The sequence below is a fragment of the Eretmochelys imbricata genome, chromosome 18, assembly GCF_965152235.1.
Source record: "Eretmochelys imbricata isolate rEreImb1 chromosome 18, rEreImb1.hap1, whole genome shotgun sequence".
Taxonomy (NCBI): Eukaryota; Metazoa; Chordata; order Testudines; family Cheloniidae; genus Eretmochelys; species Eretmochelys imbricata.
Genome location: NC_135589.1, coordinates 14,706,650 through 14,721,211, shown reverse-complemented (window position 1 = coordinate 14,721,211; position 14,562 = coordinate 14,706,650). Strand labels below are relative to the sequence as shown.

The 14,562-nt window shown below is 52.5% G+C and overlaps 1 protein-coding gene across 2 annotated transcripts in view; it reads left to right on the top strand.

Annotated features, from left to right (window-relative positions):
• NOC2L (NOC2 like nucleolar associated transcriptional repressor) overlaps positions 1-14,562 on the top strand; it is an 85,078-nt gene that overhangs the window by 45,822 nt on the left and 24,694 nt on the right. For both annotated transcript variants that reach the window (XM_077837200.1, XM_077837199.1), the window contains exon 16: positions 8,553-8,666. In XM_077837200.1, the coding sequence (XP_077693326.1) occupies positions 8,553-8,666 (114 nt within the window). The remainder of the gene's footprint in view (positions 1-8,552; positions 8,667-14,562) is intronic.

Here is a 14,562-nt window from a genome sequence, read left to right as displayed (position 1 = left end):
CCATTGGGAACTGGACAGAGATCCACCTGGCTCATTTCTTACAGGCCACCAGGCAGCCATTGCGTGGTGGCAGCTTCCCACGGCTGCTGGGCTGGATTTAAACCATTGGCCTAGTGATCAGAAGCTCCCTGGCTCATTTCCCATCCTCTGAGCCCATGCAATCTTGCTTTTTCATGCCTTTTAATATGGGCCTGTCTTAGAAGAGCAGCCCGTACAGCTGTTCTGTGAGTCTCTTCTGGTGGATTCTCTGGAACATAAAGTCTTTAAATCATGTGTTGAGGACTTCAGTATCTCAGCCAGAGGTTAGGGGTCTATTACAGGAGGGGTGGGTGAGGTTCTGTGGCCTGCAATGTGCAGGAGGTCAGATTAGATGATCACCATGGTCCCTTCTCCCTTACAGTCTATGAGGCCAGGAGCGGGGCTGTGAGAGAGAGAGAGAGAGAAGCTTTGGACAGTCTCTTTCTGGGCTGTGGGGTGAAATTTCCTCCTATCCTGGTTTGACCAAGACTGACACATGCTTTGCATGATTGTGGAAGAGGATGGGGAGGTGGAAATTCTATTCCATCATCTTCTTACCCTCAAATTCTCAGGCTTACCTACGCTGACCTCTTCTGAGAATGGTTCTTGGCTGCTTTCCAGCATCTCTCCCCTTGGTCTGTAGCCTGTCTGCTCAAAGCTAGGCCCCCAGAGAGGGGAAAGGGGAGCAAGCATGGCCAGGGAATTCAGCTCAACTCTGCTTCCCTCATCCTGAACCTGTTAATTTTTATTTCTCTCTTTCTTGGGCCAGACCCTCTCCTGGGACCCATTCACCACTGATACCTGGAACATATGAAACCCCGCTCTGAATCCAGACTCTCAGTTGCTGTCCCATTTAACAGATTTTTGTATGCTGTTGCGTTGGGCCTCTGGGGTGGGATCTTTCCCTTCCAGGCAGGGAAGGAGAGGTGAAAATATTTCATCCTCCAGAAGAGCCCGTGGGGTCGGAGTGAGCTGGCATTTGCCACTCTGTGCCGATGGGAATTGGCTGAAGATCTGTGTTGGGAAAGGCTCCACCTGTTAGTGCCGGGCACGGAGCAGGAGTTCCACTGCAGACAAATTTATCTTCAGACGCTCAGCTGCGTGGACTGCAGGGAAATTATCCTTTCAAATCCTGGTGTATCAGCGCCAGGCCGCAGCAGCGTTGTTCTGGGATTAAGGGGCTGATGGAACTGGTTTTGAAGTGACTAAGTATTCTTTGGTTCTATAAATGCCTTTCTGGATCGGACTGTCTTGCCAAAGGGATTAGGTTTCCCATCTGGAGCAAGGCTTTTTTCATTTTATTACCCCCCTCCCCCGTCGATGCCGTGACCACCCACCCGCTCTACAGAGGTGGAGATTTCAGCCTCTGGGGCTCTCCGCGAAGTGCGGGGCCGGGTAAGATCATTCGCTAAATAAAAAGGGTTTCCAGCAACTATGCAATTATCTGCTTGCTCCCAGCAGCTCAGGCTGCAGCCCGGTTTATCAGAACAAGATAATTAATTTTAACACTTGGTTGCCTGCGCAGCGCCTGGTTTATATATCGCATCTGCAGCGGCTGGCTGCTGAAAGGGGCAAGAGTCAGTCTGGGCTGACCCCCGAAGTGCAGCGGCACATGGACTGCACTGGGAAGCGTAGGGGAGCACTCGATTTCCATGCAAGCTTCAGGGGTATGCAAGCTTCAGAGTTGTTTTGAGAGTTTAAAGAGGTATAACAGCAGCTTATGGCTCCGCTGTGCAGGGATGCCTGTGTTCCCAGCAGAATGTGTGATTGCTGCTCTCTGCACCATGGAGAGGTGGGAGCCATTGCCCGAGGAGGAATGGGGGGGCGTAGCTTGTGCCTCCTTGTGCACCTTAGCAGTTAGCAGTGGAACAGCATCGACCGCTGGGAATGGGGGGAGCGGCGGGTACACACTGTGCTCCTGGGGGAGGAAGGGGATGATGGCCGTTCTCGTGCACATGCGGAGCAGTTCAGAGTCCTCTATGGAGTCCTTGCGAAGAGATGGTGTTGATTTCCGAGAAGGGGCAAGAGCCCGAGCTAGCGCAGGGGCCTGGCTTCCCAGAAAGGCTTGCTGTGCCCCTCTGCATGTGGGTTGAGTTCACCGGCCTGCCTCCAACCTCACAATGTATGTGGCAGCAAATCACTGCCAGAGAGGGTGGAGGAAGGGAGGCCAAACATCTGTTTGTCTCCCTTGCCAGCAGGAGCAATTGAGAGCAAATGCTCCCTGGAATTCCCGTCCCTGCACATGTGCCAGGCGGGGGGGAAGGGGGATGTTACTGGGTCGCACGCTCAGCAGCAGCAAGCAGAGCCCTGGTACCTTCCCCCCAGGCCTGTCTGACCGCCCGCGTCCCTTGCTCTTCGTGCCACAGCAGGGAAACAACCACCCCACCGAGGCAGCTGCTAACCAGCTCGCTGCAGAGCCGGGGGAGTCCTGCCCCTGGACATGGAGTAACTCCTGCTGTCCTGGGAAGAGCTTGTTTAACAGAGGCAGCATGTTGGAGTCGGGTGGGACACTGGACTGGACGCCGCGAGGCTGGTTCTCTCCCTGGCTCTGCGTATGACCTTGGGGGAGTCATTTTACCTCCCTGTTCTCTGCTTTGCTTCCCACCCTTCGTCTTCTCTGTTCAAACCAAGCTCTTCAGGTAGGGGCTGTCCATCATTGGGTGTGTGCGCAGCACCCACCACAGTGGGGTCCCAATCTTGGTTGGGGCCTCTAGACGCTACTGTAACTTAATAGTGGCCACACAGATCAGACAAGGCCCCAGCTCTAAGTTCTGTCGCAAAAGGCCCTGCCCAGAGGATAGGCAAACTCATCTCACCATCCACCCCTTCTGACCTCATGGGCTCGGAAAGTTCATCTCAGACTCTTCTTAGCTTTGCATCTTGCTTAGGGGAGAGGATGAGAAGGGAGCAGAGAAAAGCAATCCACTGCGTGCTGGGCGGGGAAAGGATCAGGAAAAAATGGAGAAGAGAAGGGGCCAAGTGAAAACAAACTCAGAGAGTGACGGAAAAAGGGGCAGAGAAAAATTCCGCTTAGAACTAAACTGTATCTCTAGGGACTGCACTTTTCCCAGCCTGGTTCAATTCAAAGGCGGCTCTTTAGCAGAGCAGAATTATTTTTTAAGAGATGTGGATTTGTGTGGAACAGCTCTACAGGAATAAAGTTCATGAATGTGACTTGTCTCATGAAGATGTTTCTGCAGTCCCCGGGAGTATCGAGTGTGTCTGGGAAAACTTTGAGCTTCACCCATCTCTGCTATACTGCATGGGCCTAGATTATCTTCTTCTAAAGGACACTGGGAGGCCTGCCAGGATTTGAACCTGCAACTGAAGGGAGAATAGAGGCGTCAAACCTGATGCTTCGATTGCTAAACTACCCTTTGCATCTTCGTGAGCTGCTTGCCGTGGGGGAGCAGCCATGCTGGATGTCTGCTCGCCTGCCCCCATCCAACTCTGAATCATGGGTGATGACTCAAGTTAAATCTTTTTTTAAGTGCAATATTCCAGAGCCCAGGCTGCTTTGAGAAGCCGACTCTGATGCTAATAGGATTAATGCATTAATGAATATTTTACTGGGGGGAGCCAGGCAGAGAATGGAGCCTGCCGCTAACTCTTAATCCCGGAGCGCAGCGTGCCAACCCTGGCCATAGACTCCTTGGCACCGGTATGGGTCTCTGGTGCAGTGACATGAAATGCAGGCAGGGGAATTAGCGCACCGGGGCCTGCAGCTATGTCTCTGCAAAGATAGCCAGCCTGTCTGAAACCAGGATAAACTTACTCTGTTCTGTAGAGGTTCTGACCCCGCCATCCTCAGCCGGCTATCTGAGCACCTTCCAGTAGGTCGATAAGTGACGGGAGTAACGTTGGCACTTCGGGTTCGTTCTGTCTCATCTTGACAGCACATATGATTCTTACACTCTGGGAGAGTTCTGGGTTTTGTTTTGTCCACTCTGCTGTGTTTGCATTAGAGAAGGCAGGTCGGAGAAGAGCGTCTGGCCCTTGGATGGAAAGGTGGTGAGGTTTGTGATGGTCCTTGTGAGAGTCTGTTCCACGGTCCTTGGACTGGCCCCCGAGAAAGCTGCATCTCCTGCGCCGGCAGCTGTTCCCTGCTCCCTTTCGCCTGGGGACTCCATTGAACACCTTGGTGAAAATGAGCTGCTCCTGAGACCTTTCCCAGCACAGCCAGCATCTGCCGTGGCACTGTCCCTCTCTCCGGACCCTCTCATCCATTGTGCTCGGCCTCTGGTTTTTCGCTAGTCTCCTGATTCCTGGGGAAAAGGTGGAAAAGGGCGGGGAGAGTTCAGAGGAAAGCTGCAAAACCAGTGGAAGGGGCTTGGAGAGCAAAGGTTAGGAGAGGTTCAGCATAGAGAAAAGAGGCGGGGGGAGAGAGCAAATGCATCCCTCCTTCCCCTCCCACCATAAAGGCACTTTGGAGAGAATGGGGATCAGCTGGTACCTTCAGTCTGAGGGCAAGACCAGAAGTCATGGGCTTCACTTTCAGCAGGGAAAATGCAGGGAACTTTGATACTAAGAACATCTGTGGCCCTGGAACCAGCTGCCATCACAGGACAGGAGGTCTGAGACTAGATCCCCAGCTGGGATGGCAGGGTTAGGGCCCAGATAATGGCTTCTGTCCCCACGTGGGGGCACAGGCTGTCTCACCTGTGCAGGTTCTTTCACCATACTCCTTGCCGTGGCATCTGAGCATGCTCCGTGTTTTATTAAAACCCACGCACAAAGGTCCCTGTGACCCAGGAAGGGTCCTGGACCAGTCAGTGACTTTCTGTAGGAGCAATGCTGTCCTTAGAGCAGTGCTGACATCACGAATAAACAAGACCGTGGTCATCACCGTGCTGCTGGCACCTCACGGGTTTGGGTTCAGGGCTCAGAACCAAGATGTTAAAAGAGGCCTGAGAGCCTGATGCAGTTTTGGAAGTGCCCTGCTAAGGGAAGATGGCAACAACCACTTTGGGCTTTTCCATCTTTGTCCCAGTAAATGAAGAATGACTGACTGCTGCATCCTCTGCTGACCAGTGTCATTTTGTTTCCTTGGGCTCCCCATGTCTTGCATTCGCTGGTTGCCTGTTGCCCCCTACTTAGGTTGGAAGCTCTCTGGGGCAGGGACTGCCTTCGTGTTTTGTATAGGGTTTAGCATGATGGGGCCCCAATCCATGCTCGGCACCCCTTGTCCCAAATAATTAATAGTGCTGGAGGGAAAGAGAATTGCAAGCAGCTGGGATGGACTTGGTGTCTGACCTGCTCAACTTTTTCCATTGAGGTTCAGAATGAAAAGTCAAGGGGAGTATTTTCATTATTTTCGTGCCCTCCCGGTCCGTCACCAATTAAAAACAATAGATGTCTCGGCACACTGGATAGAACAAAGAGCCTCCCTCCATGAGAAGGTCGGAGGCTTTGCTGAAATGCTCAGTTCTGGCTGGAAGCCAGGAGCAGCCCTGATCTGTGCATAAGGACGACAACTCTGCCACTTTTGCTGTTGTGACGAACAGGACTGAAAGCAGAGTGGAGCCGTCTGACAACAGGCCTGTCTGCTGGCGTGCGTCACCAGAGACCACAGTGTCTGTCAGCGTGTTGAAGAGCAGAGGAGATAACTGGCAAGCAGGCCTGGACTCAAGCCACGCAGTCCAGAGCCATGTGTTTCCAACGTTCCAAAAGGGTGGTATAAGCTTGGGGCCCATCGTTACCCGAAAGGGGCTGTTTGGCTTGATGCTGTCGTCCCTATTCTTGGGTGTATAATCATAGCGTTTAAGGCCAGAAGGGACCACCAGATCTGGTCTGACCTCCTGTGTATCACAGGCCACCAACACTACCCAGCACCCACGAACTAAACCCAACAAGCAGAATTGCACCAGAGTATTAGAGCCCCCAGGAGACTGAACCAGGATGTGCCACAGACAGAGAACAGGACAGAGCGAGGTGTGCCAATACCAGAATGAAGTGAGATATACCCAGATAATCCCAGCAAATGACCTGTGCCCCATGCTATAGAGGAAGGTGGAAACCCCCCCAAGGCCAAGGTCACTGTCATTCGGACCTGGGGGGAAATTGCATCCTGACCCTACGTATGGCAATCAGTTATTCCCTGAGCACGTGAGCAAGAAACCGCCAGACAAGCACCTGTGTTGGCGAATGCTTGGTGCCACCTCAGAGCCCTGGCCCACTCTCTCCCGTGCCCCATCTCCAGATGGGGCCATCACTGATGCTTCAGAGGAAGGAGATGAAACCCCCCCAACTCTCCCCAATGAATAGATTCCAGAACGTTGGAATGTGGGTGTGACAAGCCAGCTGCCATTTATTTACCAAAGTGCTGTTCATGGTGCAGAGATCACGGATGCTTCTTCTTTTCCCTTTCCTGCTACGGGCCCGTTCCTGAGCTGGTGCAAATTGCTGTGGCCCCATTGAAGTCTTCAGTAGATACATGCCGGCTTCCACCAGCTGAGGATCTTGCCTGCTGCAAATTGAGGAGCTGCTGTCTCTCTGCTCTCTTTATCTGTCTTGTCTTGGCAATGTATTACTCTTTAAACGTACTTTTCCCCGGTGGCCTGTGGCCCGGTTGACGCCAGCATCCCATGTGCTGTCGCGGCTGAGTTGTGATGAGCTGCTCCCAGAAGGCCAGCCTGACTTTCCTGCAAACAGAAGCATGGAGTTTGAAAACCGATGCCCCTGGAGACTGTGCATTGCCATGGCCGGAAACCGAACGTGCCGCTCAGCTGCTCAGCGTGTGCCGGTGTTTGCTTGTGACGCTTGAGTCTGGATCACCCTCCTTCCCCGCTGGGTCCTGAATGGCTCTGTGTGACCACACATCCCTGTCGCTCCTTCCCTTGTCCTCCTTCGCCAGTCCCTTCTGGTGATCTCCCGTCTTGCATTAGTCTGCCTTTCGCCACGTGCTGGTGCAGCACCTCTGGGCGCTCCCATAGTACAGATGGCAAGGCTCCGATCTGTGTGGGATCTATGGCAAAGGGATGCAAAGGGATGAAAAAGAATGCATTTGAATTGAACGGGTCCTCTTACTGATCACACGCCAGGTGATCAAAGCCGAAAGACATTTTAACCATCTAATTTACTTCCCACTATTTATGAGACTTCTCCTGTTTCTCCCTTCTTGGACAGCGAACATAGATTAGTTGGTCTTGCTTTCTGCCTTCTCAGGGCTGTGATGTTTGGGTGACAGACACTGCTGGGGAATGTTTGTTTAAAAACCAAACACTTTTTAGCAATAGAATTAAAAACAAACCAGGCAAATATCTGTCAGATTTATGCTTTACAAATGCAGGTGGGTTTTTTGTTTAAAAAGCTTCATACAAAACAGTTTTAGGGGACCAGATTTGCCCCAACAGTTCCCAGAAATGAAAGGAACAGAAATCCTGCTGAAGTCGGCCTACTGTGTCTGTCTCTGTCTCTTCTCCCCCGGACCCATGGAGTCCTCCAGGCCCAAGAGCTTAGCAATTGGTCCCTAAATAGAAGTGAGCCGACTTTCAGAGATGCCCAATGAGTGCTGCAAGTGTTCAGCACCATTGAGGATCCGGCTGCTTCTGTTAGGTGCCGAAATACGGATTTAGGAACAAAAACTTTAGGCCTCTAGGCTTGAATCCTCTGGCCTGAGGTTATGCCTGAACCCCACTGTCCCATGTTCTAGTGTATGGATGCTGCTCTGTGTGGAACAGTTCCCAAAGTCCCTAGTGTGTCTAGCATTCCCCTGCAGATCTCTTCCTGTGCCAAGCCCCCCGTGCTGGTCTCACGGGCTGTATCTCCACTGTGGATACGAAGGGTATTTGTTTGAACTCTGACTGTAAGGGCCAGAATTTCCAAAGTGACCAGTGATTTTTTGGGCTGCCCAGCTTGGCACCTAAGAGGGGTGTGGATTTTGGAAAGTGCTGAGCGCCTGTGAATTGGGCCCCTTTCAGGTGTTGCCAGCTGAGCACCCAAAACTAGCAGTCTCTCGGGGAAAATCTTGCCCCTCGCCTTTATATCAATGGGCATGTCTACACTGCGGGGGAGGAAATCCCCAACAAATCCTCAGCTATGGGTCTCTGACCCCAGGTCTACAGACTCAGGCGTGGACTCTGGCACGAAAAACAGCCATGTAGATGTTCCTGCTCAGGGTCTGAGACCCATCCCTTTGCCGGGTTTCATAGCCCGAGCAGGAACGTCTCTGTGGCTACTTTTAGAGCCTGGGCGAGCCTGAATCTGTTGACCCAGATGCCGAGATGTGCTAACATGGGGTGGTCTGGTTTTTTTTCTGCTGTGTGACGGACCCCATAATGCTATGTGTGATACTGTGGTTGCCTTAAATGACTCTTCTGAATTTACACTTCTCCCTGCCCTTGCTCTGCAATGTAGAATCTAGGTTCCCAGGTGGCTCAGTCCAGTGGGCCGTGTCTGCTTGGACCAGGACCTAGGACTGTGGTCTGCAGTCTGTGTCAGCCTAGGGTCTGCTCTCTGCGTTGCTGTGTTACATAAAGCCTTTTTTGAACACCTCTGGTCCTGGCCTAACGTCTGTCTTCTGCCTCCCCCCTCAGGAACAATGGGAGAAGCAGGTCAAGGAGGAGGGGACGCCTCTGACCAAGTATTACGCTCAGTGGAAGAAGCTGCGGGAGAAAGAGATCCAGCTAGAAATCAGCGGCAAGGAAAGGGTAAGGGCTGCAAGTCATCGGCTTCACTGTTTAACTGTACAGTGGGAGACCAAAGGATCCCATGGGATGGCTGCTGAGCAAAGCCGGTCCTTCAGCAGCATGGCTGGAAGAGGGTGTGGTTTGGGGTGCTGCCTGGCAGCTTGATTGGGTGGCCATAGCCACTTAAATTCTGAATGGCCTTCAGCTCCCTGTTCAGCCTTGATGCCTGACTTGCCAGGATCTCAAGCCCAGTGACAGCTTTTGGATCAACTTCTTGGCTAAAGTGTCTTTCCCCAGGTTGGCTGGGCAGGGATGAGCTTGGGAGGCTGGAGCTGGGACGAGGTTCCTCTAATGGCTGCATTGTGTCTGGGTAGGCTACTGTAGCCAGCTGACGTCCCTCTATGCTGAGGGCAGTTATAAGCGGAGATGAAGCTGCGTTGTCGAATTCAGACCTGGGTCCAAACTTCTCCCGGTGCTTGGCTCATGGGCTTTGCCTGGTTCCCACCTTTAAATATAAAGCTGGTAGGGTGCTCAGATCGAGTGCTTTCTATTCTATGCACTGATTATTTTTCAAAGGGGATAGTGGTGCCGAAACAGCCATACTGGGCATATGACCTCCTCCCCAATGTAGTGCAGTGGGCAGGATCCTGGACAGAGAGTCAGGACGCCTGGGTTCTGTCCCCAACTTTGCTATCTACTCACTGACACCGAGGGCAAGTCATCTCACCTGTCTGTTCCCCTATCTGTAAAACGTGACTAGTGATACTTGTCCTTTCCTGTCAAGCACTTTGGAGTCTGTGGCTGGAAAGAGCCACAGTGGGAAGTGCTGCGGGGGATGATGGTTTGGTTCCGCGAGTGAGGAGGAGGACACATCCCAGCACACGTCCTTGTAGTCTTGGGACGCCTATTCCAGATTCCCAACCTATTGCGGGCAGCCACCCCACATGCTAAGGCTTTGAGACCCAGCCACGTAACGAATTTTGCAGATTCCCGCTTTCATTACGGAGCAAGAGGTTCCTCTTTGGGCTGTTTATGCACAGGGCCAAGTTAAAAATAGCGTCTGGCGCCTTTCATCAGTAGACCTCAAAGCGCTTTACAAAGGAGGCCAGCATCATTTATCTCCCCTGGGGAAACAGAGGCACAGGAGTGGAGTGGCTTGTCCAAGGTCAGCCAGCAGCCAAACTGGGAATAGAACCCAGGTCTCCTGATTTCCAGTCCAGTACCCGGTCCACAAGACCATACTTCTGTCTAGTACAGTGTTCCCTGTAAGCCCATGCTAGGGAGCCAGGGATTTGGAGTGTTACAGGAAGACTGTGCCGGGGAGGTGGTGTGTGAAATAGTCCGTTGTACAGAGTGCCTGGATGCAATAGCCGTAGAAGATCTCTGCCCTTCAGAACAGGAGGTTTCCTAACAGTGGTGGCTCCAGGGCAAAATACTCTGGGCTGCTTTGCAGCCTGTTTAGCCGCTAATAGCTCAGGGGAAGGGGGGAGAGCACTGATTATATAGCTTTATAATGCACCAAATTGCTGCAGCTGTGGTGCATCCATTTAGAAATTCCTGCAGTGCATGGGAAACGTGACTGCCGCTTTCGGCAAATTCTTTGTTCTCCTAAATGGGAAGCCCTAGAACCGCCACTGCCAATGGTCTCTTGTGAACGCGCGTTAACTCTTCCTTTCTCCCGGGCCTGCTCTAGGTGTGGTTAGGGCCCGGCTGGCGGGCCGCACCTCTGGAATGAGATTCACTTAGCTGCTATGCTGGGTATGCCTGTCCCTTTGCATTAAAGGCAAAATATTGAGGGGGTGGAGCATAGGAAGGGTTCAAGGCAAATGGCCGAGTTTGAGATTGCCAGGGTGGGGGGAAAGCTTTGAACAGGTCCTGGAGAACTGCGCTTCGTATAGCGGCCATTGGAGCCCGTGAACTGGTTTATGCAAGCAAATGTTTAGCTCATTGCTGTAAGACGAGTGTTGAAGCAAGTAACCGACAGCCACAACTCCATAATCCCTTTCAGAAAGAGGATCTGGAATTTGAGATTAAATCACAGGTTGCAGTTAGTCGCTGCCGAGTTAAACATTGGTGCCTAGCTGTTGGTGAGAGGAAAGCACCTGCTGCCTGTACTTGTCAGAGGGGAGTCCTTTGCAGGTTGTCTGTTGTTGTTGTTGTTTGTTTGTATTATCGTTAACACCCCAGAAATAGTCTAGGACCCCATTGTGCTAGGCACTGTGCAAACAGATGGCCCCTGTCACCAAGAGCTTAGTTTTTTTTCCCCTCTTGTTTTCAGGGTTGCTACAGTAATTAAGTCAGAATTTACTGGAGAGGTCGTTTTACTCACACACACACACACACACACACACACACACACACACACACACACACACACACACACACACACACACACACACACACACACACACACACACACACACACACACACACACACACACACACACACACACACACACACACACACACACACACACACACACACACACACACACACACACACACACACACACCCCCTCTCAGCCTCAGGGCATGGCAGCCAAAGGGACTGGTGGGGGCAGAGTGACAGGTATACAAGCTTGACGCGTACAGGGATTATTTAGGGACCTACTTACTGGGATTGGGGCCTGAAAATAAGTCCAGTGGGCTGGATCTTCAGCTGGTGCAGATCGCTGCGGGTCTATTGCAGCCCATGCGGCTGTGCTGATCAGCACCATCTATGGGGCAGGCCATCTGCCTGTGTCTCAGAGATACATCAGAGGCACGTCCTAGTGCTGCCAAAATTATGACTTAGTGAGACAGGGCCAGCCACCCCCCTGTCTGTAGTCGTGAGCCAGGGGGTGCAGCTTACCCAAATCCTCCGAGTGTTTAATAATTCTTCTACAACTCCTTGTTTCAGAGGTGGGGACGCTAGGCTGGGTGGTTGGTTTGTTTTGCAGCAGGCTTTTGCCAGCCTCAGTCAGGCCTTTCCTGACAGCAGAGGGGAAAAGCAAAGGGTTGGGGTGAGAACAGGAAATGATCCTGAATTACCTTTTTCTGAGCAGCGTATCATGGAGGGTAACCTTCTAATGCGAGTTAGCAGCTGTCTGCTGGGAGGATGCTGTCATCTCTCTTCTCCCCACCTGGGTGTCACACGCATACATTGAGAGGAGAGGGGTCAGAGCATGAGAAACCTGTCTCCCACTCTGCCTCGGGACTTCCTAGTTGACCTTGGAGAGGTCACTTGGCTGCTCCATGCTTTGACTCCCCTCCAGTAAAGTGGGGTGACCTGTCTCACCAGGCTAACTTCGTTGTCTGAAGCACGTTGAAATCCTCAGTCGGAAGGGGCTGTGCAAAGGGCAAACCCTCCTTAGAACAAAGCCAGTCATTTTGCTGCTGTTTTTAATGGAGGTGGTGTCTTGGAGGAAATAAATCTTTGCAGGGGGGTGCAGAAGATCAGGAGACCAGATCAGCGGGAAAACAGTTTGCTGCACTCCTAGTTAGCTTGTATTTGTCTGATGCTTTGAGCCTGTAGAGGACTATATAAATGCCAAGTGTACCTGGCCAAGAACTGCAACTCAGCTAGCTGGGGGAAGGGGGTCACTGGATTCCCTTGATGCTGCTGGCTCTTGGTTTTGTCTGGTTTTCCCTTTAGATTGCACTGTGGAACAGGTGGGCTTGCCCTGCCCTAAGCCAGCCCTGATTACAGAATGAGCCGCACCTGGGCTGAACCAGGTGGTCCCTATGAAAAAGAGCAGGAAGCTGCAGTGAAGGGGGGAAGCGTAGGAGACTACAGCTAGGTTTGCATATACTGCAGGGAGCAAAAAGGCTCCTGCAGGGCCCGGAACCAGCAGGGAAGAGTGGGAGGAAGCTCTCCAGGCAGGGAGGCCTGGCAGAGACAGCAAAGGGCCGGCAGAATGAAGCCTGTGTGAGTTTGTGTTCAATTAGTTGGGAGAGAGACACTGAATTGGGCTTGAGGCCTACTAGTGGGGGATTTCTTCGAACTGTCTGGGGATGGGGAGTTGTTATAGGGCCCTGAAGGGGAGGAAAAACAGAGGCAGGGTGCCGCAGGATGACCTCTGGCCGCGAGGGGGTGCTCAGGTCATGAGAACTTGCCTCTTACCCTCTCCTTTCCATTTGTTGTTGTTATTTATTGTTTGTATTATGATAGCGCCTCTGAGCTCCAGCCTAGAGCCAGGATCCTGCTGTACTAGGTGCTGTGCAAACCCAGGACAGGAGATGTTCCCTGCCCCAAGGAGCTTACAATTTTATGCTTGATGGGGATGTAACAGCCGAGTCAAAGAGCAAAACTCTCCAGGGTGGGCGAACACGGGGCCAGTGCCTGTTGGCCCTTAACTATGGCATTGTGCGAATTCAGCAACAACTTCCCCTGGGGGAACGCATCAGTTAAGGGGACAGTGCGGAACAAGAGTCTGGACACAACCACTGCTAACCTCTGACCTGCCCACGTAGATAATGGTCCAGCTGCCTCTTCCTCCTGCTCCATCCCATGTGCGAACGCTCTGCCTGCCACTCCGGACACAGCACTCAGCATTTGGAAGCTGGACCCGGGGGCTCACTCGTGTCAGGACCAGCGAGTAAAGCTGTCTATATGCTAATATGATTAAATGGTTGAGCTGGGATGCTCATCTGGGGAGCAGGAAATGGATATAATTGGCATCCCCAGGGTATGGTGGGGGACGATTAAAATACCAGACGGGATGTTGTGGTGGTTGGCTCCAGGCCAAGTCACAGAGCATGGGAGGAAACCTAGGAGATCTTAGATGCTTTCAGAATCACGCTCCAGGGAGAAATTCGGCCACGGGGCTATAAGCCCCCAGTGCAGCAATCTGGATGGAATGGGAAGCGCCCCTTTCAGGCAGTTCAGTTTGGGAGATAGAACTTAGCATTGAAAGCAATTTCCTTGCAAATCCTGCTAGGAAACGGTGAGCTGTGACTTCCCCAAGTGGGGCTGGCCTCTGCTTGATGCTGGTCCTGCTGGTGCCAGCCCTGGCTTTCCCTGCCCTGGCTTTCCCTGCCCAGGCTAGGGGGTTACGCTGCTGGAGTGACCCCAGCAGCTAGCCGTTGATGGGTGACAATGAAACAAGCCTTCAGCGTAGAAAAGCGAGCGAGGATTTCTCTGGGCAGCCGGGAGTGGCGGGGTGTGAGATTCCCCTTGAGAGGGTTCCTACCACGAGGGTGAAAGGGTAGCTGAGGAAAGCCGGGGGACGTGGTCAAAAGGAAGTGGCGGGGCTTTGTTTCAGTCCCGAAGGAGTGTGGGATGAATAGACAAGAGGGCAGGGGAAGGGTGAATTTTCAAGTGAGATTTCAGAAGGGCTTGTCGCTGCCTGAAGATCACCATGCTTTGAATGGGGCTGTTGTCTCCCTCCATGAGGGCTGCTGGCTTAATGATGCAGCATTGTGCTCCCCGGCGGGATGCTGAGCGCCATGAGGCCCATTAGGGCTGAGAAAAATCCACGTCCCATTAACGGCCATTTGAAAAAAATCTGCCTCGTTGTGAGGTGAAACTGGCCTCCTCTAACAACTCTGACCCGGCTGCCTGATTCCCACCCCTGCTCCCCGGCGGCTTCTAGCGGCACACGGACTAATCAGCTTCCCGGGAGGCACACAGGCTGCAGCTGGACAGGAGTCTTGGGTCTGCATCCTGCTTCTGTTCTTGAAAGTGACTAGTCATTTGGGGGGGGGGGGGGGTCTCTTCATCTTGGGGGGGGCCCAACTTGAGACACTGTAAAAGAGTTGTTTTCTAAGAGGGCAGGTGCTCAGTAGGTTCCCTAAATGGCCTCCTTTTTAAGGTGTCTCCGGTTGGGCACCCCAATAATGGTCATGCGAAATCCTGAGTCATTTTTGAAAACCTAGGCCATTGTTGTTTGTCCCTGACTGAGCTCAGGATTGTGCCAGGTGGTGAAAAGACCCATAG